We start from the raw sequence: 24,866 nt of genomic DNA on the forward strand, positions 1-24,866 counted from the left end.
AAAAAACTCAAGCATTTTTGTATTTTCGGCTACTTTTTATACCTTATTGAGACAGAAATTAATTTTGTTAGGTTTTTTTATTCTTCGAACTTTCATTTTTTTTCTACACAACAAAGTAAATTTACATACGTACAAATCAGTATATAGCCTAATGTTTTCAGCTTTACAATGGTACCAAGAAAGTGGCGGTAAAACTTAGGGTTTTGGAGTGAAATGAAAACAATGTACCCCTGATCCACAGAAAAATCGCTTAAATTGATAAATTGACATATTTTTCAATGTCAAAACCCCTATATTATTATTCTTTAGTTAAAAAACTAGCTTATTTGGTATTTTCTGTTTAATATTATCAAAATTAATACATCTGAGTTCTTTTGATAAATTTTAGCGATTTTCGTAGCCAGAATTTATCCAAAAATGCGAAATATGGGATTTTCGATTTTTCGGTAAAAGACAAAAATTCAACTCTACAAGTTACTGCTCAACTAAAATGTCTCAAATTTGGGTTCATTCGATTGGTGATTTAATTTTTTACATTAATAAACCACAAAAAAAAAATTCATGAAAGAATTTTCATAACATGTTAAAAATATTACCCCTACCCCTAGATAATTGGTCTAAGTATCAGACAGAATTCTCATTCACAGCATACCACCACAGTAAAACTCATATTTCAGGCATTCATAATTAAGATAATGATGTACTAAACATAACTGATCAATTCAGGCGCTTATATATTCCTTTTGGTGTGACAATTACTATAAAATCGAAAAAAAAATGGGAATTTTCAGAATTTCTTCTATATCACCCGTTATTTCTTTCTTTTTTCTTCAGAATATTGTTGATTAAACAAGTTTTTGTGTGATAGAGTACATTAATATAGTGTCTTAGATTCCAAATGAGCCCAAGCAATGAATACTTAAATTTTCCAAGTCAAGTTAGGTGAAAAATTGCCACCTCATCTCATGAAAAAAATACCTCAACTTGAACTAAAATGTTAATTTTTGACATATAAACGGTATACAATAGACATGTTTGGTACTATTGTTTTAATTATCGATATAGCCAACATATCCTCTCATTTTAGGTGCGTATTTTTTAGTTTCAATATGTCAATTATGAGTTTTACATAAAAAAAGGAATTTTCGGAATTTCATATTTTCTTCCATTTCACCTATAATTGACATCTGTTTCCCAAAATACCGTACTTCAAACAAGATTTTGGATATTCAAATACGATTATATAGTATCGTAGCTTTCTAATGAGCCCGAGTAACAAATATTTAAACGTTTCCAAGTCCAAAAAAAAAAAAAAAAAAAAAAAGAGAAGAAGAAGAAAAAGAAAAAAAGAAAAAAATTGCCACCACAACCATGAAAAGAATACCTCAACATGAACCAATATGTTCATTTTGGCATATAATTGATGTAAGAAAGACATGTTGGGTACTTATGTTTTTATGTCGATGTATTCAACATATCTTCTCATTTCATGTATTTTTCAGTTTCAAAGTGACAGTAATGAGTTGTTCATAAAATGGGGAGCCAAATGCAATGCACGAATAAACGTATTCCAGACCATTTGGACGAAAGAATGGTAACACCTTCCCACTAAAATCTGCCCCAATGTGTCTATAGCATACACGAACTGTGCACAATGTCTGGCATTTATTATGAAGATCTTATTGTATCAATCATATTGTCAAGCAAATATGCTTTAATTGTCCCGAAGACAACAAAATGTTAAATCGAAGTACTCATGTACTGAATCATTTTATATCGATCGTTTGAATTTTTACACCTCAAATAATCGTCAAATTGCAAAATATGGGATAACTGGAAAGTACGAGGATCGAATTCAAGTGTATCATAACACAAGCTTATTGTTATAAATGGTTAATATTGAACTCTTTGCTTTTATTTTTAATTTCACCATTCTTTACAAATGACATTTAAAAATCACACGCACACACACGCCAAAATTCATGATGCATCGTAGCAGTGCGCCACTTTGCGTAACATTCAAGTTCTATAGCGGTTTCCATGGAGCACCTAGATGAATGTACTCAAAGTTCTCCGACATAGTACATTTTTGAACTACACACTACTAGTTGGCCATTCACAGTCTTTAAATTTTCAGGTCGAAATATATTCAATTTATTGACCTCCAGGTCGAAACTGTCTGTTAAGTCATTCAAAATTAAGCCACAAACATCGAAATAAATCATATTATCCTTAGATACATGTTCTTCTAAACTAGCTACATTTCTCGGTTGATAACCTTTATATTCAAGTTCTAAAAGTTAGTCCATAGACGCCTATTTGTAAATGCACTTAGTTTCTGGGCACCTAGTTTCAGAGACTCATACATTAACATTAACGATAAAGTCTTTTAATATGTTTTAACCAATCGTGGTTAGTGCAGGAAACATTTGCCATGCACTTTTAGGGCCATGGAGCACCTACATCTCTATTACAATAAGATACACATGGCCAAAATAGCCACATAGAATGATTATAAATTTGCAAAAACCAATAACAACAGACAAAAAAAAATGACACAATTCAAGAGAAATGCACAATCGAAATTTCTATGGCATCGTCTATGCAAAGTTTCATTTTTATTTGTCAGATCAGGGCTTCTGATGTCACGAGGCGGTAATCGTAATAAAAATACGTCAGGATGGTTTTGGGGGTCATGCTACCGAGTGCTAGTTAAAATGGCACTTGGTCAAAATGGCACGTGTGTAAATAGTTAAAATGGCACTTATTTGGTTAATTTTTTTTTAATGAAAAAAAATGACTGATCATGACATTTCTTATCTTGTTAAATGCTGTATAGAATAAACAGAACAAGCAATGAACACAATCAACTGAAGTGTAGCTGAAAAAAATGACCAATGATAGAATAAATGTTTATTTTATATGGATTCACATACACACACATATTTAGTCATAAATATTACCAATAAAATATTTTTTATTATTTATTTATTAATTATTTATTTTAAAGAGCTAATTTAATTAAGAAAATGAAATATCATTCAAGTTTTGATTGCAAATTCATTAAGCAAATTAGTTTGGGAATTGGATTATGGTTTATGGCTTTTCTAATTACCTTTAATTTATGGCTATGCATGTCTAATAGGTGATACAGGTATTATTCTGATTATTTAATTAGATGGTTTCACTACTTCAATTACCATCTTGATATGTCCTGATATCCACATTACTTTTGTAAAATTTATAAGTTTTATAAGATTATTTACAAAGTAATAAATGTGATATTCACTTCTGTATTTTTATCTAGTTTTTATTTGTGATATAATTCACACCTTATTTTTGGGGGGTATTTCATTTAAATTCACAGAGTATTTTTATTGCGTTATATATTTTCCCATTTTTATAAATAATTCAGTGAAAATGATAAATAAAGTGTGTGAACATATTTATATTGTAAAAGAAAAAAATATTCAGGTGAAATTATAAAACATTTTTCATCCCAATTAATGCATGATATGTCTTGCAAATAGACTTTAATTTTGTATCTATCCAAAATAATAAAAACCTAAAAAAAAAAATACCATGAAGACTATTAATTATATTAGAGGATTTGTGTTTATATCATTATATGATTAACCATACATTTATGATGGGTGCCGATTTAACTATATACAGGTACCGTTTTGACCAAGCGCGATTTTAACCAGGTGCCATTTTGACCAAGTGCCATTATGACTAGAATTCATGCCACCTTTTTGTAAAAAAAATGGACAAAAGATAAGTGGCAAATTATAGCCTGAAACCCCTTTATTTATACACATTTCTTGATCGTAAGCACTGCCCCTTTTATCCACCAGGGCCTGCATGAAATATCTGAAGACAGCTCTTCCAGTTGGTACTCAGCTCAGCATTTATCTTTATATTTCAAAATATATGATTGATGACTATTTATAAAATCGCAGGGTTTTCATTTCTAGCTAAGCATCTGATGTTTTTTGATGCTTCTATAAATGAATAGGCAACCTGAATGTATCGACATTGAACGACTGGTTTATTCGGGTAAATGCATAGAAATGAACAGGTAGTGAAAAGAGTATAGGGGTGAACTATTTTTCAATTGGATCGTGGTTAATACAAACCAAATTAATCAGCATATTTAGTTCGCAGTTAGTTGGGTTTGTTTATTGGCGTAAAATATATAATCAAATTTTATATATTAGAAGTACCTATAAAGTGGACCTAACTATCTGCATTTGAACCTTAGTGGGATATGCCTAAGGGACTATTTTCTGCGGTAGAGTACGATAATTGCGGATGCTATCAGGCTTTACAAGTCTAAAGGCTCTGGCGACTGCTATATCAATTCCGATCTTCGATCTAAATTGATATAAAGGTAAATTAAAGAAAACAGATTATCACGTTTTTTCGCACGTAAACTGTATATTTTTGTTTAAAATATCACAGTTTTAATATGATTTGATTTTGTTTACTATCATTATTTTTATACATATAAGGTTTCAAAGAAGCAACTACAGTATCCAATACCATTTAAAAATGCTAATCTATCGCATACGAATTGTGGGTATTCACGGAGAATTTAGTGAGTATGGGGTACACATTCTTTCATCTAAATGGCCTAGAATACGTTTACGTGTGCATGCTTTGGCTCAATAGGAAGCCTAGATGCTTAATAGATGTGTTTAGATATGCAAAAGCTTATTTGAAATAGGGTACTTGAAAAAAAATGCCAATTGCAGGTGAAATGGAAGATAGTATGAAATTCCGATAATTCCCATGTTTATGAAAAACTCATTGTCATATTGAAAATGAAAAATACGCGCCCAAAATGAGCGGGTATGTTGAATACATCGATAATTAAAACACTGGTACCCAAATTGTTTTTTTACATCGATTATATGCAAAAAAGTAACATTATAGTTCATGTTGAGGTACTTTTTTCATGGGTAGGAGTTGCAATTTTTCACCTAATTGGACTTGGAAAAATTCAAATATTTATTACTCGGGCTCATTAGATAGCTAAGACACAATATACAAACCACATTGTAATTATATTTGAATATACAAAAGCTTGTTTGGAGTACGGTATTCTGAAAAATGTTGCAAATTATAGGTGTAATGGAAGAAAAAATGTAATTCCGAAAATTCCCTTTTTATGAAAAACTGATTATTGTCACATTGAAACTGAAAAATATGCGCCTAAAATGAGAAGATATATTTTGTTGGATAAACCGATAATTAAAACAATAGTACCCAATACGTTTATTGTACACTGTTTATATGTCAAAAATTAACATTTCAGTTCATATTTAGGTATTATTGTCATGGGTAGGGGTAGTCATTTTCCACATAAATTCACTTGGAAAAGTTCAAATATTTATAACTTAGTCCCATTTGTATGCTAAGACACTGTATTAAGATACCGTATAACACGAAATCTTGTTTAAACTTGTTTCAACTACGGTATTATGAAAAAAAAAATGACAATAGCCGGTGATATAGAAGAAATTCTGAAATTCTGAAAATTCCCTTTTTTCGATTTTATAGCAACTGCCACACGAAAAGGAAAATCTAAGCGCCTGAATTGGTCAGATATGTTGAGTACATCATTATCCTAATTGTGAATGCCTAAATTATGAGTTCTACATTGTCATTATGCTGTGAATGAGAATTCTGTTTGATGCTGAGACCAGTTTTCTAGGGGTTGGGTAATATTTTTAACATTTTATGAAATTTTGCTTGAAAATTAGTTTTTTGTGGTTGGTTGGTGTAAAAATTAAATTATCTATCGAATGAACTCAAATTTGAGATATTTTAGTCGAGCAATAACTTGTAGAGTTGATTTTATATGTCTTTTTACGGAAAAATCGAAAATCCATTTTTTTTTTTGCATTTTTGATAAATTCTAACTATGAAAATCGCCAAAATTCATCAAAAGAACTCAGAAGTATTATTTGTGATAATACTGAACAGGAAATACCAAATAAGCCATTTTTTTTTACTAAAGAATAAATACTCTAGGTGTTTTGACATTGAAAAATATGTCAATTTAAGCGATTTTTCTGTGGAGCAGGGGTACATTTTTTTCATTCATTTTACTCCAATACTTTAAGCGTTACCGCAACATTCTTGGGTACCATTGTAAAGCTGAGACATTGGGATACGTGTTAATTTAAACATATGTAAATTTACTTCGTTATGTAGAAAAAAAGGTGAAATTCGAAGGATAAAAAAAAACATAAAAAATAATTTTGGTCTCAACAAGGTATAAAAAGTAGCAACAAAATACAAAAATGCTTGAGTTTGAACCGGGTATGGGTGGCTATGATGTTTGAGTGTGTTGATCTTGACTCACTTTCCTTTGTAGTTTTCGCTTGTAGTTTTCGCTAGCTGTTGTTGGAATCTTGATGCATGTCGATGCTTTGTAATTCTATGTACTCCCTTTCAAAACCCGTGTAAAACAGGAGCGCTTGTACACAGTAATTTGACGTTTAACTGGGGGGGGGGGGAGTGAAAAAAATAAAGTGAAATCGTAAGTATATATTAGATTTTTCTTCATTTTTTCACTTTTCACCACAAAAACAAATTACTGTGGCTTGTTCATTGGAAGTAGTTAATGGCCAATTGCATTTTCTTGACATTTTACACCGATGAATTACTCTTTCATTTTGTACAAGTTAATGGATAGACTTCCCAAGTTTATTTCGTCCAGCACTTTGTGACGTCTATTTAGCCTTTTACCGTCTGATTTGAAGTTTACACGATCGAGAAGTTCCGGGTGACACGTCATCATTACATTTTTGTCCACATCACGTGAAGAAGAAACCACATCACTTAAAGAAGAAATCACTGCACGTAAAGAAAGGAAAGATGAACATAAAGTATTTAGAGATAGACATAACGTAAAGACGAAACGACCTCACGTTTTAAAAAAACCACTGCGCGTAAAGATAAATCCACATAACGTAAATATACGTTTTCAATAACATGACTGAATGTAAAGACAAAATGGCAGAATGTTATAACAAAACGACATAATGTAATGATGTTCCTACATAATGTAAACACAAAATGACCACATGTAATTATAAAACTACAACAAGTAATATAAAACTGACAACACATAAATAAACGTGTATCTCATCAGACAGTTTAGGCGTTCCATATTATGATATAGATGAAAATATTTTAATTTTACTTTTCATATGAAGAATTTGGGAAAAGGATCTACACTTTAAAAAGTTTCATTTAAATAGAATTTAAAAAAAAAACAAAGTAATCTTAACATTACGGATATAGATATATACACTTTATCAAAGTTTCAATTTAATTGATGCGAGCGTTTATGAATTATCGTGCGAAAACTTGCAGGGTGTACGGTCCGACGAGAGTAAAACGGCATGCCCCATACTTTCAGTTGAAAAGGGGGGCATTAAAAACACCTTTAGGCGCAAAGGTGGCAAAAGATATACACGGCAAATGGTACTATAATAACATGGAGTGGGGAGACTGGGGGATAAATGCTCCTGAACAAAATACTTGGTTATTCAAGAAATCATCTTATTTTAATTTTCCTTTGAAAAAGCATACCTGTGTACAATGAGTTTCAGCGTCGGAAAATCGGTAAGAACAACAGAAGAGAAAGTTACTAGCGGAAGATCCTGTTCTAAACCAGAGCAACCGGAGCATGCCGAAAAAGTGAAGAGATGTGACGACGTTCCGAAAGGCTTTTCGAACTAGGACCTCACTAGAACAATTTGCGACAGAACTGATTGGCACGGATGACGCGATTGAAAAGAAATCCGAATGCACATGTCCGTCTCCACGAGGGCTTCTCTCAAGAATGATGTCCTTATTTTTTAGTAAGAAGAAAGAATAAAAGAACAGTTACAAAAGGACATTTTTAAAGAGTATTTTTAGACTGTTTCCTATATATCATATTTAGCATATTAATGTTATGTTTTGTTATGATTAAATATTATATTTAAACTAAGTATGTTGTTCAATTATGTAAACAGTTCGAGAGAAATTATCATCAAAGATAATCAAACCAAAAAAAAAATCATCTCGCTCTTACAAAATTAATAAGAGTATATTTGGGAAATCAAAGGAGCCAGGACTTGAAAGGTAACAATTCAAAGGCAACGATTAGACAAGGGAAATAGACACAAACAACAAAGATCACTAAATAATCAACATAAAACTCACACAGTAATTAAGGAAAAGAAAATGAACAACCCGGGCTAAAAAATATGGACCAGGTGCACCGGTACGGTAAGCGTCCTCTCCATTTCTAGAAACCCTGCAGAGTTACTCGTGAAATGTCGCGTCCCGAGCAGAGGAAAGGAAAACATGAAAAAACCATGGATTTTTATTTTTAATACCACTTTACCCCACGTCTATCCGAATAATGGATTGTATCTGTATTGTTTCACGATGGAAGCTTCGCAGGATAATTTAAACCGGGCTGCGTTTGTCCCTTTCGCAAATACAAATATAGTTCGGATTGTTTTTCCTATTTACTAACTTTTTGTTCATAGTTGTAGAAGCGAAAAGGAAAGAACGAAGTTAACGTGTCAATGTTTGAATTGCGAATGGAAAAGCGTAATAAACGTCACATACATAAACGCAACAATACGTGAAAATAACGTAGATGTACATGTCCTCACGTTGTGTAGCTATATATATTCTCAACATACTCTGGGTGCAAAAAGTTAATATAAAATGAAAATACTGACTTATCACAACAAAAGAATGAACGCATTAGCTATACATTACACAGACATTACTAAACATAAGATATTGCGTTATCTTATTCATTGAACTATTCCACTGCGAACGAACGTCTGTTTTATGTCTATTTCTTTCTGCGTTCGATCACCCTGCCGTTGTGCTCTTTCTTGTGACGTTAGGTTATTATCGACGTCATAAGTAGGACAGTTGAATTTGAATCTTCAAATTCTTCCTTGGCAAAATAAAGGGAAAGCCTTGGCACTCAAAGGGTTAAACTGTTTATACATAAACTGCTATGATGTCTCTGGTTGCAGTGGCAGCAATTGAATTTGGATCTGCAAGTTTCTATTTGATGAGTATTAAAACAATTTTGACAAAGTCTCCTGTTATCTACTATAGATAGTCATTGGTCGTTTTGTACTATGGTTGTGCTGTGCGACGGGTCATGTACTTCTCCACAAAACACACAAGATCTGTCTTTCAAACGATGTTTGGCGTCTTTACATGATGATGTACTTCATAACGGTGGCATCATTTCCTTTGTACCTTGAGTCGAGTACGAGACCAACTTATTCTGTGGTTGTATGGGCTCCCCGGTTTCAGGACTGTTTCAGTACTTCTTTTATAATGCATTTTCTTAATGTTACTTAATTTCACAAATCACTAACATTCAGCAGTGTTAAGTTCATTTTAACCTCTACTGGTAACTTCCCGAGCATTATTTGAATGAGTAATGCCCCGAAAGCATCAGTTGGTATACCGTGTGCTTTTAAATTCTGATTTAAGTTCCTAATTTATCGTAAAAAAATACCGTATGCTGTTAACATGGTTTTTGATGCTGGCATATCTACTAGAGCTTGTATTAGGGTATTTGTAATCGTATGCGCTTGTCCGTAACGCTCAGTTATTAAACGAATAACCTCCTGGTATCCTCCATTGGATAGAGCAAATCGTCTATAATAGTTTGTTGTGCTGGGTCTGACAACTGTGCTCTCAAATAACAAAATTTTTGGACATCGGTGAGTGAAGGGTTTATGTGAACGGCTGATCCAAAATGACTGCCACGTCAATATCTGTTCGTCGAATGTAGGAAGAGTAAGTTTTTGCAACTTGTAGCTACACGTAGTTCACTTAGATGACGGACGATGATGTGTATTAGAACTTGACTCTGACGATGCTGAGGAAAAAAAAACTTTTTGTATTTTTTGTATCATAGGATCTAAATCAAGCATGTACTCAAATCAAATTTGAATTACCTCAACTACTTCATCTTCAGAAACTGCATCTACAATTTTCTCGTTGATGTACAGTAGAATATTTCTCTTTTGTTGAAGCGACTACAAAATAGCTTCGCTGTGCGTGTCTGACTTCGAAGCCTTTGCGACGTTGAACTTCTCCATAGTTTTGAAATAGTTCCTCTGGGTTCCTCTCGAATAGCAAGCAACTTTGCGGCCATTAAGCCTTAACCATCTCTGTGCCGCGGGCCACTTTGGGGCCACTTTTTTTTATACTACGTTCAGTGCCAAGGGGCCACTTTTCGGCCGCTTGTGTTTTTCATTTGATGTTTTACCAACCGGTACACCTGGTCCATGCTCCCAGTTTTTAGTGGAGTCCGAGTTGCTCATTTACTTTTGTTACTTTGTATGTATGATTTTAGTTACTTTATGTTCTTTGTTGTGTATGTCTGTTTTCCATCTCTGGTCTTTGTCCCTGGATTACATTCTTTTGATTGCCGCTATACCTTGGTTCTCTTGATTACTCTTAGTATATATTGTGACGTAACGTCATTCATTGTTGGTGCTTCGTTGTAGAACGAAAATCGCGCCAAATAAGAAATAGACTATGTATATGGATTATTTTATATAGTTTATTTATAATGAATAATTATTGCTTGAATTCTTGGAATCGATAGGTATGTCAAGTTGATAAAGAATAGCTGCAAGCCCCATAAAATATTTTTCTCAATCCCAAAAATTATTAAAAAATTCTCTAGCATACCTGGAATATATTCACATGTTCTTACTTATCAGCAGCTAACTTAGTTTGTGTAGAGGAAGCGTAATTATGAGAATCAGTATAAAAGAAAAGCAGATTATGACATGTTTAATGAATGAATATGATAAATATCCATATTAAAAAAAATATGCAGTAGGTTACAAATAGTTGTTTCGTTTGTTTTTTTTCCTTGAAAAGGGGGAGGTGGCATGCGCTCATTACTCCCTTACCTGGACCCACCCCTGAATCGTATTTACAACTTTTCACGGTGTCCATTATTGTACAGAACATTTATCCAAATAACTGCACCACTATTTAAATCATTACACCTCCTATAATTGTTTGAACACCACAACAAATAAATTACAGGCAATTAAACAATTATTGCGCATCAACTATTTCAACCATAAAATTGTACATGTAACTCTCGATAAATAAATTAAAGAGCAGTCAAAATTATTTAATGAGAGGAGATTAAAGACACAAACCATTTTCATCTCGAGAGGAGCCTGGGTTTTATTTTGGGTTAGAAATAGTTTCTGTAGATAGTAGATGCGGCGTTCGAATAGATGCAACGCATTTTAATATATTAATTGCTCGGAATAAATTTTAAGTAGAAAAAAATCTGTAGTTGATTTTTTGCGTAAATTACTTATACCAAATAATTTGAAATTTTCAAATATGTAAATCCTATAAGAAAGCTGCTTAAAACACGGTCATGCAGTTCTTCAATGGATATTATTCGTAATAGAAAAAAGAACAAAACGAGCTTCACCGGGCGCAGTATGATATGACCGCAACACATTGAACTTTTATTTATTTTTGGTCCTATTTCTTCAGTTCTCATGTCCAACATAGTCAACATCTTCTGGTGGGAGAACTCGGAACCATGGTTGTAGAGGTTCCGCAACGGGAATATCATACTTCGTCTTAATTCGTCGCTGCTGTTAACTTCGGTCTCCAAATCACTGTTCCCTCCATTGCTGTTTATGTCGGACAATTCGTCCCCTTCAGAATCACTCATAATCAACTGGTCATTTACGCAATGGTGTCCGCTTGCTGAGGCCATTGCACAAGAACATTTCCTTGACAACATTCAATCGCAATTTTCATTTGATTTTCTTTACTTTCGATCGGTATTTTCCTTGTATAAGCTCAGGCAAAATTGTATTCAGAATGTAGGGTTTTTTTTCAAATTAGCTTTTATATATATACATTTGATTGTAGTTTGTAAGAATTCTGACATTTTTATATTCATTTATAAAATGAAATCAGTTGTTGTAGATAAGTAAAACATGCTTTTAGTACTGACAAAATGTTTTGAAATTTGTTCACGATCATATTCACGAACTTGACTTTTATTTGCCTCCTTCTTCACGATCACAAAAGTGCGCTTTTGTCTTATTAATGAAAAATTGATTTTGATAAATGGCATTTAGAACTTGTAATCTGAAATGAGAGGGTCGAGTTAGAGTGAATATGTATATATTCATGCTGATTACCAAAGTAAATAAATCTTTGTTTCGTTTTCATTACATAAAAATACGTGATTTGTTTACAGTGTTTTTGAGTTTGAACACGCAGGGGTTTCCCATGCCTAAAGCGAATACGTGAAAACTATTTGGTTTTGGACGTTGGCTATTACTTTGAAATATAATGTACAAGTGTATATAGCATCATTTTGACAGACGTTCTTTTGCCAATAACGTAAATTAAGATACATTATTAGTAAAACATGAGTGATCTTGCGCGTGATTCATCGATTATTGTTATTCACGATCCTTAACATCCTCCATTCACGATCAAGTAATCGACTGCTCACGTTCATTTCTCTTGCTCGTCAGTGTAACAGGCACAGGGTCTCGTTACAAGACTATATATAGGTCGCATACATTGGCACGACCCGATATCTATGAATATTCATTGCCAGTTGTTTTATCTGGTTCCTCATCTGGTTCCGTGGTCAATAAGCGACCTGAAGTTTCCTAAAATTAATGTACCTCTTTTAATTAATACAATACATATGTCAATGTGTTTTTTTTTTGCTTGTATGAGGACGGAAGATTTACATGAAAAGTTAAAATCATCGGTTATCATTGAATTTATGTAATATTACCCATTTTCCGATTCAAACACAGGGGCTCGTTAAAATTGACTATATAGGTCATTACATTGTATATTATCAGGACCCCAATAAATATACATGTATATAGCGACTGCCAGTTGTTTAATCTGGTTCCGGGTAACCAGTTAAAAGTTTTGATTGAAAACATTCGGGTCATCAGGGTTACGAAAGAGTACGCAATTATATCAAGGGAACCAAGATTCTAGCGGAAGATCCGATTTTAGAGCATATCGCATTTGTGCCATTTCGGATATTGGATGTAAGCCAAAATCAGTGGCAGCGACTTTGAAGACTTCAGTCTTTGATTGTTATTAGAAGCAATCAAAATGTTGCCTTTTTTCTAAGATAAGTGACATTGTTATTTCATTTAGTACTAACCAACCATTCAATAAACTAAAAACACGTTTAAACCCAAACTTTTGTCTGAAATAAGCGACTTGGTAAAGTAAGCTATATGATTTCGGAAATAAAGTCCATGTCTGTCAAGAGTTCTCCTATACATCAAGATACACAATATTATCTTCTTGTATTGTCTATTGTGTTTCTTTATTAATATGTGTATAATTTTGAAAATAAATAAAAAGTCATGTATTATAGGCTACCTTACTCCAGCAGTGCTCAAGGTTGCAAACTGTCTCGAAAGATATTTTAAGACGCCGTGCCTGTATGGAGAAACGGAATTCCTAACCGAGGATTTTATTTACACTGGCTCCACGTTCACTTTAGCGGTAAACGTGTTACTAAGTTTACTGCTTTTTTTAAAGTGTATTTTAAGTTTTTTTTCTGTGTACCTTCTTAGGTTTCTTTTCCTTGTCCGTTGGTTTTATGTTAATCATTCTAGTCGTGTGTATGGCTCTTTTTCTTGGACTTCAACCAATTAAATGTGATTACCGGAAACCAGTAACAATGAAAATATCTTTTCGCTACCGTACCTTGCAATTATGTTTCCAAGTGCCTTGTATAATCGATAAGTGCGTTCTGTCTGAAAATGCAGATATTTGCTCCTACTCTCAAATATTTAGTATGCATCACGTATATTTAGGCTAAATATGTGAAAGGGAGCAAGTAAGCACCTGTGGTGAAAACGCCATTTCCCAGATATCGCTTTGTGACGTTAGTTCATCGTTAACGTCACTGAACAGATATTTGAAAGTGAAAAAACAAACCGTGGCACTGAAGAGAAAAACATGAAAAAATGTTCAGTGGCACTGAAAGTTTGGTAACTGCACCAAAATGTCGCATATAGGAAAGAACGAAGTTTACGTGTATATGTTGTATCGCGAATGGAAAAGCGCAATAAACGTCACATAATACTGACATAACAATACATGTAAATAGCGTCAATGTCCTCGCATTGTGTAGCTCTATATATTCTCATTCTAACATGGCGTTGACACGTTTGCTTTGTAAACAAAGGCCTCTAAATCTTAGGGTAAAACCCTGCTCGCACTTACGCAATCATTGTAACGAACAGGTCGCTTTTCATTGTATTCGTTGATTGTAATCGTTTACTATATATTACAGGCGCGTAGCTGCCGTTAGGCAAAAAAGCTTTTGCCTGCACTTAATTTTGCCAACGTTATCTCCGCGGAGCACCCCTGGACCCCCTACCAGGGCTCTGCCCTGGACCTGCGGGGGGACTTAAGCGGCCCCCAGACCCCTGCCGTAATTTTGCCTACACTTCAATTTGGCCTCAGCTACGCGCCTGTATTAAGTACCAGTCCATGTAAAATTCAGACACAGTCCCTATTAAAGTGATTCATGATGAAGAAAAACCCACCAATCTAAGACTGCTTTTTCAATCTACATATGCTATATTTTTAAGAAACAGTTGTACTTTCCATATTCAGATCTGCACTTTTGAGAAATCATATATTTATCTCTCACTAAAATCAACCAAATCAAACAAAATCTAGAACGATAACTCTTGCAAAGTGCTTATTTCATGTACAATCTATATAAATTTTATCTCAAGAGTACAACACCAAAATGAAAATCAAAGACTGGATATGGTCTATGACGGTTTCTGAACAAGAAATAAAAGTAAATTTGGTGGGTTTTTGACATGCATGAATCACCTCCCGTCTGATTTTTGCAAAGACTGATACTTAAAGCAACAAAGTCAATAACAATTATTTCTTAAGAAACGCCTCTTTTCTATTAAGATCTTTGCGTACTACATAGGAAATATTTTTAAATATTTTGGTCAAATTGACACGGTTGGCTGTATGCGCAGTCATTGACAGTGGCTGTATGACCCATGGACGGGGGCTTACTCCCAATATCAAATATGCAGCCCCACTAGTATATAACCTTTACAAACGGTGATCCTTCACTTGGGGGTGCCTCGCTTCAACTCATTTTTTTACAAATAAAATCAAATATATCACTGTTTACTGCTCAACAATCACTGAAAAGTGGCATTCTAACTCCTATACTCAAAAAAGGCGAAGAGAAAAGCATCCCTGGAACTACAGAGGAATAGTAGTCACCAACACATTATCTAAATCTTAGAATCAATACTGAAGGACTGGCTTGAAGAACAACTCCAAAGTGGCTTTACAGAGAAATCATCCAGTAAATTCACAGCATTTATAATGAGTGAAGTCATAGCCATATTCCGTAACACAGGCTGCGATCTGGGGGCCCTAGAGTTAGATGCTGAAAAAGCATTTGGTACAGTAAATCGTGATATCCTGCTTAATAAGCTGTACCACGATGGAGTTTTAGGAGACATGTGGACTCTACTTTCTTACATGTACACGAACATGACATTCAAAATAAAATATGATGGCAAAGTAACAAATGACATAGATATCATTCAAGGTATACCACAACTAAAACTATCTAATCTATTATACAAACGATACAACAACTCTATACTCGATACCTACGGCCAGTAGCCTAGGAGCGAATATCGGACAAATGAATGTAGACTCTCCGGTCTGTATAGATGACATAGTCTTGTTAGGACCAAATACTGAAATGCAAGCCACGATCAACCTAGTTCAATATAACACCAGACGAGATCTAGTAAAACTTAATCCAGGAAAAATAGAATTTATAAAAACGTCAAAAGCCAAAAAAAAAAAAATCACAAAGAAAGCAGCTACACGCTAGAAAGAAGGAAATAAGAAGAGTCCAAAGCCTTAAACACATTAGAATAACCCATCAAGAAAAAAATAAAGTAAATGTTGACGAAAGAGCACAAATTGGACGGAATATGATTTATGCACTTTTAGGACCAGGTCTCCATGCTCGATCACGAATGTCGCCAGTCGTCCAACTGAAAATATGGAATGTATATGTAGTTTCTAGGTTCATGTATATATGGAATAGAAATACAAAAGCCAACAAAATTTAACCCGAATAAATTAGAACATATATGCAACGATCCATGCTCAGACAATTCCAATGCCTACCAGGCCGTACAGCATCTGCCGCAGTATACACACTGATAGTGACTGAACCAGTAGAAGCCACTTATGACAAGATATGTATGAACTTAATCTTACGGATAGCCAGGCTAGACACAGCTATAATAAAACAATCGTATTGTGGGAAATGCAGAATGGAGACCAGGAAAATTTATTTGTCAACAACGTAGCGCGTATTTTGGAGAAATATCAACTGTCATGTCCAACCAAGTTTATGCAAAATCCACCCAGGAAGAATATATGGAGGTCAATAGTGAAGAAAGCCGTCAATAAACATTGGTATGAGAAATACTGAGCTGAAAAGGCTACAAAGACAATTATGCATCACCTTGAGATACAACAAGAACCAACTGGAACTCCACATAACATCTGGAAATCTATAACAAAAAAAAAAATAGATAACATGATATACAGAAGGCAGAGGTCAAAGCCAGGCTTGTCACAGATACATACATATGTTACAATACCACTCTGATAATTCAAGAAATATACCAACGTAGGACGGTGCAAAATGTATAAGGAACAAGTAGAGGACACAGAACATTTTATATTGCAATGCAAGGCATTAGATGAATCCAGAGAGATACATCTGAGGTCATTCAAGGAGACTGTGGATGGAATAAAGGGGGATGGTGCAGAACTGTTAATAAAAAAATAACGTGCTACTGCAAGCTATACTGGATAGCACAACAGTAAGTGTAAGAAATATGCTCAGCTTGGAGCACAAAACCCTTGTGGTTATAGAAGGCGCCTCGCAAAGGCTCTGTTTCACTTAGTTGAAGTATCTAGGTTATAAAAAGACTATATATGTTTTTAGATGGGCGATGTATTTAATAGGACATACATGTACATTCAAATTAAAAGGAAATGTCATTACCATGATAAAATGTCAAAACCCTTATGGCGAAATTCAATTTCTTGGTATTTGATACGCAATAAAATTGCCGGAACGAAGCGACAATAAAAACATAATAAATTTGATGTTTGATAAATATCTTTATGATCTTTAATTCGCACCTCATCAAAATTATGTAATATAATTGTTACAATTGTTGATGAATAGTATATCACATTTTTTCAAATACCTGTTGTAGATCTAATATGTCAAAACAACAAATGATTGAGATATTTTACAAATCAGTGGAATGATGAATCAGCTGCCTGTCTATACATGTAGGTGTGTTTTCTTCTATATGTAATTAGCTGGCTCTTTGAAACGAAGGAGTTTTTTTCGGGAAAAGAAGAAAACGAAAAATGGAAAATGGAAAAAGATAAATAAATTGCATTCTGTGATCTTTGGAATCATAGTACGCCTGCATGTTCATGTAAACATAGACATGTAATTATAGGTGTCTGATGTAAATATAGTATCCCATAGAAACAAATGAATGCTGTAATTATAATAACTTGTTGATTATTTTATTTTCCCTTTCCTGTACCCTTTGGAAAAAATGTTGATGAAAATAAACCCAGAACATAAAAAAAATAAATTTGGTTCCACCTTTATTTTTAAGAATCGTAAAGAAAGTAGACAGTAGCCGAGTGCTTCATGCATATTTCTTCAAGAAGCACAAATATTTTAAAGAACCTTTCAGAATGCATAAAAGACTGTTTACAAAAAAGAGTGGGTGAGTGGAAGTTGGCTTTAGTAGATATCAGTTAAATTGTACTATGAAAAAATACGAGGAAATGGACATTATTTATATTAAACCAGACAAATCGTTTTGCAACATTTCCAGAAAGAATAAAAAACACAGGGATTATATCGTGAAGATTAAATGCCAAATAAACGATGAATATGTCCTCTGTGTCAATGTTAGCACCCCCTGAAATTCCGGGTATACATTAAGCGCTCAACCGGAACTGTGACTGATTTAGAATAAAGTGTTAACTTCCGGTTATCTGGGAAAATGCCGAAACTCTGGAGGTGAAGCAAGTTTTCTTTATGAAATGGACGTGGATATAGGCTTTTGTGAATCTCCTTTATTGGTCAGTATAACACGATTTATAGCTCTATTTGAAAACAACTTATTCTGTTTGGTCCTTGTTTATTTATTGAGATGGAGTATATATGTTAAGACCAAAGCTTGAAGTCGAAGAAGTGTTCTGACGTTTCACAGTTTAACGTTCACATGTTTCACATGACATGATTAAATTGCTTTTGATTTTTTTGTAATAACATTCATTTTCAATGGGAAACTCACTTAATAATCTTAACTTGTATCTCAGAAATATAGTGACACAAAGTAATGCTGCTTTGCAGCTATGTAATTTTGATAGCCCATAAAAAGGCATAGGCTTGTCTGAATTTCCTCAAAACCTGCAGCGCTCTTCTTTTTTATTTGGATATTGATATGTCGGGCTGGGGTTAGAATGATGTGCCATACAAAAAATTAGAGATTCTATGGTACCACAGAGTACCGCCCTTCAACCGCGTGTAACAACTTTCAAGTTGAAATTGTGCACGTCACCTCTACCTAGTTTGATTCCAGAATCATATTCCTGTATGCTGATACCATATTTGCTACAAAAAGTACATTTTTTTTTTTGAAGTTTTGATCATATTTTATGAGATACCCTTTCTTGTTGATATTTTGAATCGTAATAGAGTGTAGGCGGAGCTTGTTACTTTTGGAATGTAAGTTTTCAGCAGAATTTTGGAATATTCTGTTAGATTCCAGTTTTAAAAATCGTGTATGCTCCGTTCTGTTATGTTTCATAGACTGGTGTGAAATCTCAAGTGCCTTTGTTGAGTGATCCCTCAGGGCTCCACATAGAAATTGGTCAAATGAGTGAAATAACCCTTCATTTTTCACTTACATACATGTAAATAGGGTGAAAAGATATCATCTATGGCAAGAAATGTGTGCAAAATCCAATATATCAATATTTGTAACCCCTATAAAAGGTATGGTTACAACCAGTTACATGGTTACACTTGTACACATTGCAATGCTATAAATTGATGAGTTTTAAGGGAGAAAAACAGACAGAGTAGAGTTCTTGCTAAATATATTGTTATTTTTTTCATCTGTTATCAGAAATTGCTTCTATGAACAAAATATTTTTCACCCATCAACCTTTTCTAACCTGGGATGACAACACAAGAAAGTATTTTGCTAATTTTAATTGAGTAATTACTCAAATATTTCCCTTATCTGGAGCCCTGATTCCTGTATGTGCACCGACACTTGAAATTTTAACAAACTTGCATTGCTCAAATCAAATGAAGTAAAAATGTAGTGGTTAACATTACCATTCTAATTAATCAAACCAAATATTTCCAGTTTGTAGCTTGGACAGTTACAATCAATCTTTCTTCATCTTTAACATGTACATGAAACAATTTACTATGAATTTTAACTCTTGAAAGTTAGTACATGACTAACATGGTGTATATTAATTTACAATACCCATCTAACATACTAGGATGGGTGGTAAATTCCAACCCAACTGGTATTTACCAGTTGCATGGAAAATATGGATAAATGCAGGGATCAAAAATTACCGTAGCAGTAGCCTATTTGGGTAAAATTTATTTGAACATGTAGAAAATGTTAAACAAAAATATGGTCTGGGTACCAGCTTGTATTTCCTATCTTCACCCCTGAAATGCTGGCATTTTGCGAACCTTGATTAGTTGTGGACAATATATAAATAACTTACAGCTTAGTGTCAGCCCAAGGCATAGCTGAGGGTGACAATGTATTTTTTTAGCCAATGGACAATGAACAGTTTCATCTTCACTCGAAATTCCAGACTCTGCACACTGCCTGCAGTTTCATTAAATCGTTTTTGATCTGTGAAAAGTTGGGGACATAGAGCAAAAAAAAAAATCCGGAAATTCAGAGATCAACCTATGGAATACTGTGCACCTGCTGGGTCCACATGCCACACTTTTTGTGTGGTATGCATAACATATCCATGCCAGTGGCACAAGGGCACGGTCTGGAATGGACACTCATGGTGATTTTTATTTAAAAGCTTAAGGTGTCTTGTAAAACATGTTTTTTTTTGTATCTTTTGATTGATTTTGCAAAGACAACTGACTCTCAGGAATGAGTAAGAAACACAAGAGCTAAATAAAAAATCCTTGATAAGTTTCCCAAAATGAAAGACTAATTTCAACTCTACCATTCATGTTTATGTATATGATTTTCAATATAAATAAAACTGCTTAAGTAAATGTATATATATATGTACCGTTTTGAAATTATGTAAGAGGCAAACGTGTAATTTATGTCAAATTTTGTTAAGTGTAAATGATACACTTGAATTAAACAGGATGAGGCAATTCAATCTATCTAAATAACTCCATAAATCCCACATACATTTATTATAAGATATTCAGTACACTGTAATTCATTTATACATGTACTGTATGTTTTTCTATTGTCCAAGAAAAATATAGGATAGTTTTAATCTGTTTGTTTGATGATTAGCAGAAATTTCTGCACTTGGTTATTAATTTCTACAAAACTTCTATGTCCTATATTATGACTGTTAGAAGGTTAAACTCAATGGAATTATCAGATTTCAGAAGATTTTTAAATACTACAGTAAAGCCTGGCTAATTTATACTTTGTATGAGACAATTATTTGTTATTTGATAAAGGCAAAATGAAACACTTTCATATCATATAGAATTGTATACATGTACATACAGGATAATTTACATGTTTGGTTAAAGGCATGTATGCTGATTGGAAGGAATTACTGAATTCTTGATTTCTAAAGTAATGTAACTTTTATTTGTACAGCATTTTTCAATTCATAGTTCTAAGAGATGGACTTGAAAAGTTGGATAGACCATGTCATCAAATTATTACTAGGGGATCAACATGATCAGTCTTTTACACACTGTTTATTACTACATGTAATTTCAAGGAAAATTGGATCTATTCAATTTCTTCATTAGAATATGTACATGTTGTTAACTCAGAAATGTATATCTGTATTGCTGTTCTAAATGAAATTTAATTTGGACACTGTGCCACATTGACCTTGTCAAATACATATATCAAGTTGAAATGTGTCATATGTCAGGGTACCTAGTCATTCAATTTACAAAAGTGTACAATTGTATAAGTGTTTTTCCGACGCAGTCGGTATAGCTTCGCTTTTTACCCTTTGACCTTAAGGATGCTCTTCTATGGAAACGCAAGTCATCTAATCGCAGTTCTTTTACCCGATTGGCCAAATACTGATAACTTAGTGGTGTTCGAAAAATCTGTGTCGAAAACTTGGAATTGCGTTCGAAAAAACTTTATTGGAACCTTAAAAATTGTGTGCCACATGTTATTTTCTTGAAAGAAATGTAGAAACTTAGAAGTAAAAAAGAACAAAATTTTTCTGCGTCGACTATCTTTTTTTTAAAGATAGTACTTGTTTTTTAGTTAATGTGGGATACCCTACATTGGGAAGTTAGGATACATATCATGAAGGCACAGTGGTTTTGATAAGAAGAAACTGATTTTAAGTTTGATTTTGAATTTGATGTGAGTAGCACTTGTACATCAGTCAATGTCAAAACTCACAAAGATAAGGAATTTAGGTCAACAAATTTTTTATAATCTGTTTTACATGATTTTTTTTTTTTTAAATTGGGTCGAGGAGAGCACATAAACATGGAAGTAAAAGTCAAGATGAAAAATATTAAAATAAAAGTAATTATTTATCGTTTTTATTTTTTTTGCTATATTCTAAATGTGTGAAAAGTAAAAGCTTTTGATACCCAATTTTTATAAACATTTCACTTCTACAATTATTAAAAGACTGATTGATACTGTTTTCGTAATTAAACAGAGAATACACACAAATTTTGACTGGTCCATTTTCAGGATTAATTGCTTTTGAAAAGAAGGTGTGGATACATTTGTATCCTTTTTCAAGTTTTTGGCTACATTTCCGAAGTGTTTTGAATGTGTATTTCAAGTCATTTTTGAACATTTCGACTCTTGTCTTAATACATCAGAACCCACGCCACATTTGATCTAATTTTCACTGGTCAGTTATGGTTATTAATTGGAGAATCACATTTGTATTATGTCCTAGGTATGGCTGGATGTCGGCATCTTATTGATATAATATGTTTTGATAATGGTTTTATTGGTAGGTGAAATGATCTTGATAAAAAGCTGCAGCTGAGATGTGCTGTGTTGTCCATCTTCGATTTATGTAATTTGATAGTTTATAGAGATCTATGTTGGTTAAAATTATGACATGTATATTTCATACTTTATTATAATGACCTGTAATTATCACTTGTCCAAGCCAGATAAAATGGTATTACCAGCTATTTTGATAAAACACGGCCAAAAATACAGACTTTTATAGTGTAGCATAAACAGGTCTGCATTCAATGAGTACTATCTGAAAACCAGGAAATTAACTTTGAGGAAATGCCTACCAAGTAAGGACCGGTGCAGTGGTTTCCAACTTTATGATTTTTTCCTTGATATTGCCATTTGCTATACAGACAATCCTTTGTGAATATTGCCTAGAGTTGATCAGTTAGTTATTTTTGTTACTACCTTTCTTTTATCACTCTGATAACCAATCCTTCTCTGATGGTGCAATTCTAATGGAATGTGTTATACCCAAATATAGTTTATCTGATAATGTGCAGTATGACATTACCTTCAGATAATATTCTCTGTTATTAGGTTATTTCAGAATTTGAATTATTTTTCCATTTGTGACTTTTAAAATGTTAGATGGGTATAGATGAATAAAGTTTTACACTGCCTAGATAGGTGCAGAAGGAATACCTTATATATATTTTAAAAGGTTTTACTACTTTTTCATGTACTTGCACTGTGTTGAATTATCAGAATTTTTGTAACATTAAAGTATGGTAGATGTAAAGATTTACAAAAAGGGAGAGGAAAGGATGCATTTAACTCAAGGCAGATCTAGACACTTTGGGAAGGAGGGATGCCATCAAGCCCGGGTTCCTCAGAAAAAGGGGGATGCTAGGACATTATTAACCATTTTTTTGTCACTTTTACAGATGAAAATGACAAACTTTCTAATAAAAAGGAGGGGTGCAAACCCCTGCACTCCTTTGGATCTATTTTTTACTGTAGTGAGGATTGGAAAATCCAAGAATAATAAACTGCTACATTGAAATGCACTATCTAATTTGGCTGTTAGTTGCTGGATGAAGCTACATTGTAATGGCCCAAAAGACTGCAGCCCTGAGGCCATCATTAAGAAGGTTAAGACAGTAGACTGAGCTTAACCCCCTGTAAGGGATGCCTTGTCCATATATGTCTGTGTAAAAGTTTGGCAGATGGTGATTCAAATAAAATATTGTTGAAATTATTCAACCTACCTAAAAAAACTCTTTACACAAAATTGTACAGTGAAACCTGTCAAATCCAAACCCCTTTATGACTTTTAAAATTGGTTTAGACAGGTGTTTGGATTACATGTACCAAGGTTCAATCGTCTGAATATAGCTGAAATATTGCTGCTCGGACGTTAAACCCCAACAAACAAACAAACAAACCAAGGTTTAAAGTACATGTACTTTAAATTGATATAAAGGGACTTTGATAAGTGCTTGCTTAAGACAGTTTGTCTGATTATTCAGGGTTCCGTTTATTTAATACAAATGTAGTACTGACTGCTGAGAAAGCATGGCGAAAAGAGAGTTATGGCATAACTTATTTGGAAATAAAAATGGTGGAAAATCTGACAGTGCATTTCATCAAATTTTCTTATTTTTTATTATGTTTTTTCATTCTCTTGGATCTGAACTATAATGTAATTTTAAGACTAAGATATGTATTTTATTCTTGCAAAAGTGGCAAAAAAGTCACTTAAGTAGTACATGTAATTGTAATTGTACAAATACAGATGTATGTATATGTATTGACATTCCGAAATGTTAGTTTTGTACATGTGTAGTTTTTTCTTCTTCATAAAATGCAGTGTTCTCTCCATAATTTTAAATAGCACAGTGCTTACTGGCATAGAACATCTCTTTTGGTCTTCTTCCAAAAATAAAGCACAGTGCATTCTAACTAAAATTAAAAGGAGAAGACCATGTTATGGTGCAAGTCATAAATATCGAAACAAGTCTTTTAAATGTTCATGAAAATTAAATTGAAACAAAACTATTTCCTTTTATTAACTACATGTAATTAATTGCGATTTAAAATTATGCAATATGAATTTCCCGCGTCTATGGGTGCCACCATGATCGGTTGAGTTGTGACGTCACAAAGTCGGTTTGTAAAGTGAAAGTAAATAGGTAATTGATTACGGTGTCCGAAGAAATCTCTAATTTGGACTTTTCACCAATAATTTCAACCCAAAATAAACAGAAGAAGAGATTGAGGCATGACATGTAAGCAAATATCAGACAACGTTGACGAACAACAGGATTTGCTGCCAGAAGACTAGTATCTAGTATATATGTCATAGGAAAATCTACTTCCAAATAATATTCGTGTTGCCGATCAAAAACTTTTAGAATATTCTCTTCTATCATTCCTGCAATCGTAAGCTTGACAAGACAACACGTTTTGGTGATTAGATAAACAGGATCA

The 24,866-nt window shown here is 33.4% G+C and overlaps 1 protein-coding gene across 7 annotated transcripts in view; it reads left to right on the top strand.

Annotated features, from left to right (window-relative positions):
• The first annotated feature begins 18,158 nt into the window (after nucleotides 1-18,158).
• Nucleotides 18,159-24,866, top strand: part of LOC148619861 (multidrug resistance-associated protein 1-like) — a 70,389-nt gene continuing 63,681 nt past the window's right edge. For all 7 annotated transcript variants that reach the window (XM_088580218.1, XM_088580222.1, XM_088580220.1 and 4 more), the window contains exon 1: nucleotides 18,159-18,297. In XM_088580218.1, coding sequence (XP_088436344.1) covers nucleotides 18,259-18,297 — 39 coding nt within the window. In that variant the 5' untranslated portion in view covers nucleotides 18,159-18,258. The remainder of the gene's footprint in view (nucleotides 18,298-24,866) is intronic.

The sequence above is a fragment of the Perna viridis genome, chromosome 4 (genome assembly GCF_037379345.1).
Source record: "Perna viridis isolate PV_CMFRI_1.1 ecotype Kerala chromosome 4, ASM3737934v1, whole genome shotgun sequence".
In the NCBI taxonomy this organism is placed as follows: domain Eukaryota; kingdom Metazoa; phylum Mollusca; class Bivalvia; order Mytilida; family Mytilidae; genus Perna; species Perna viridis.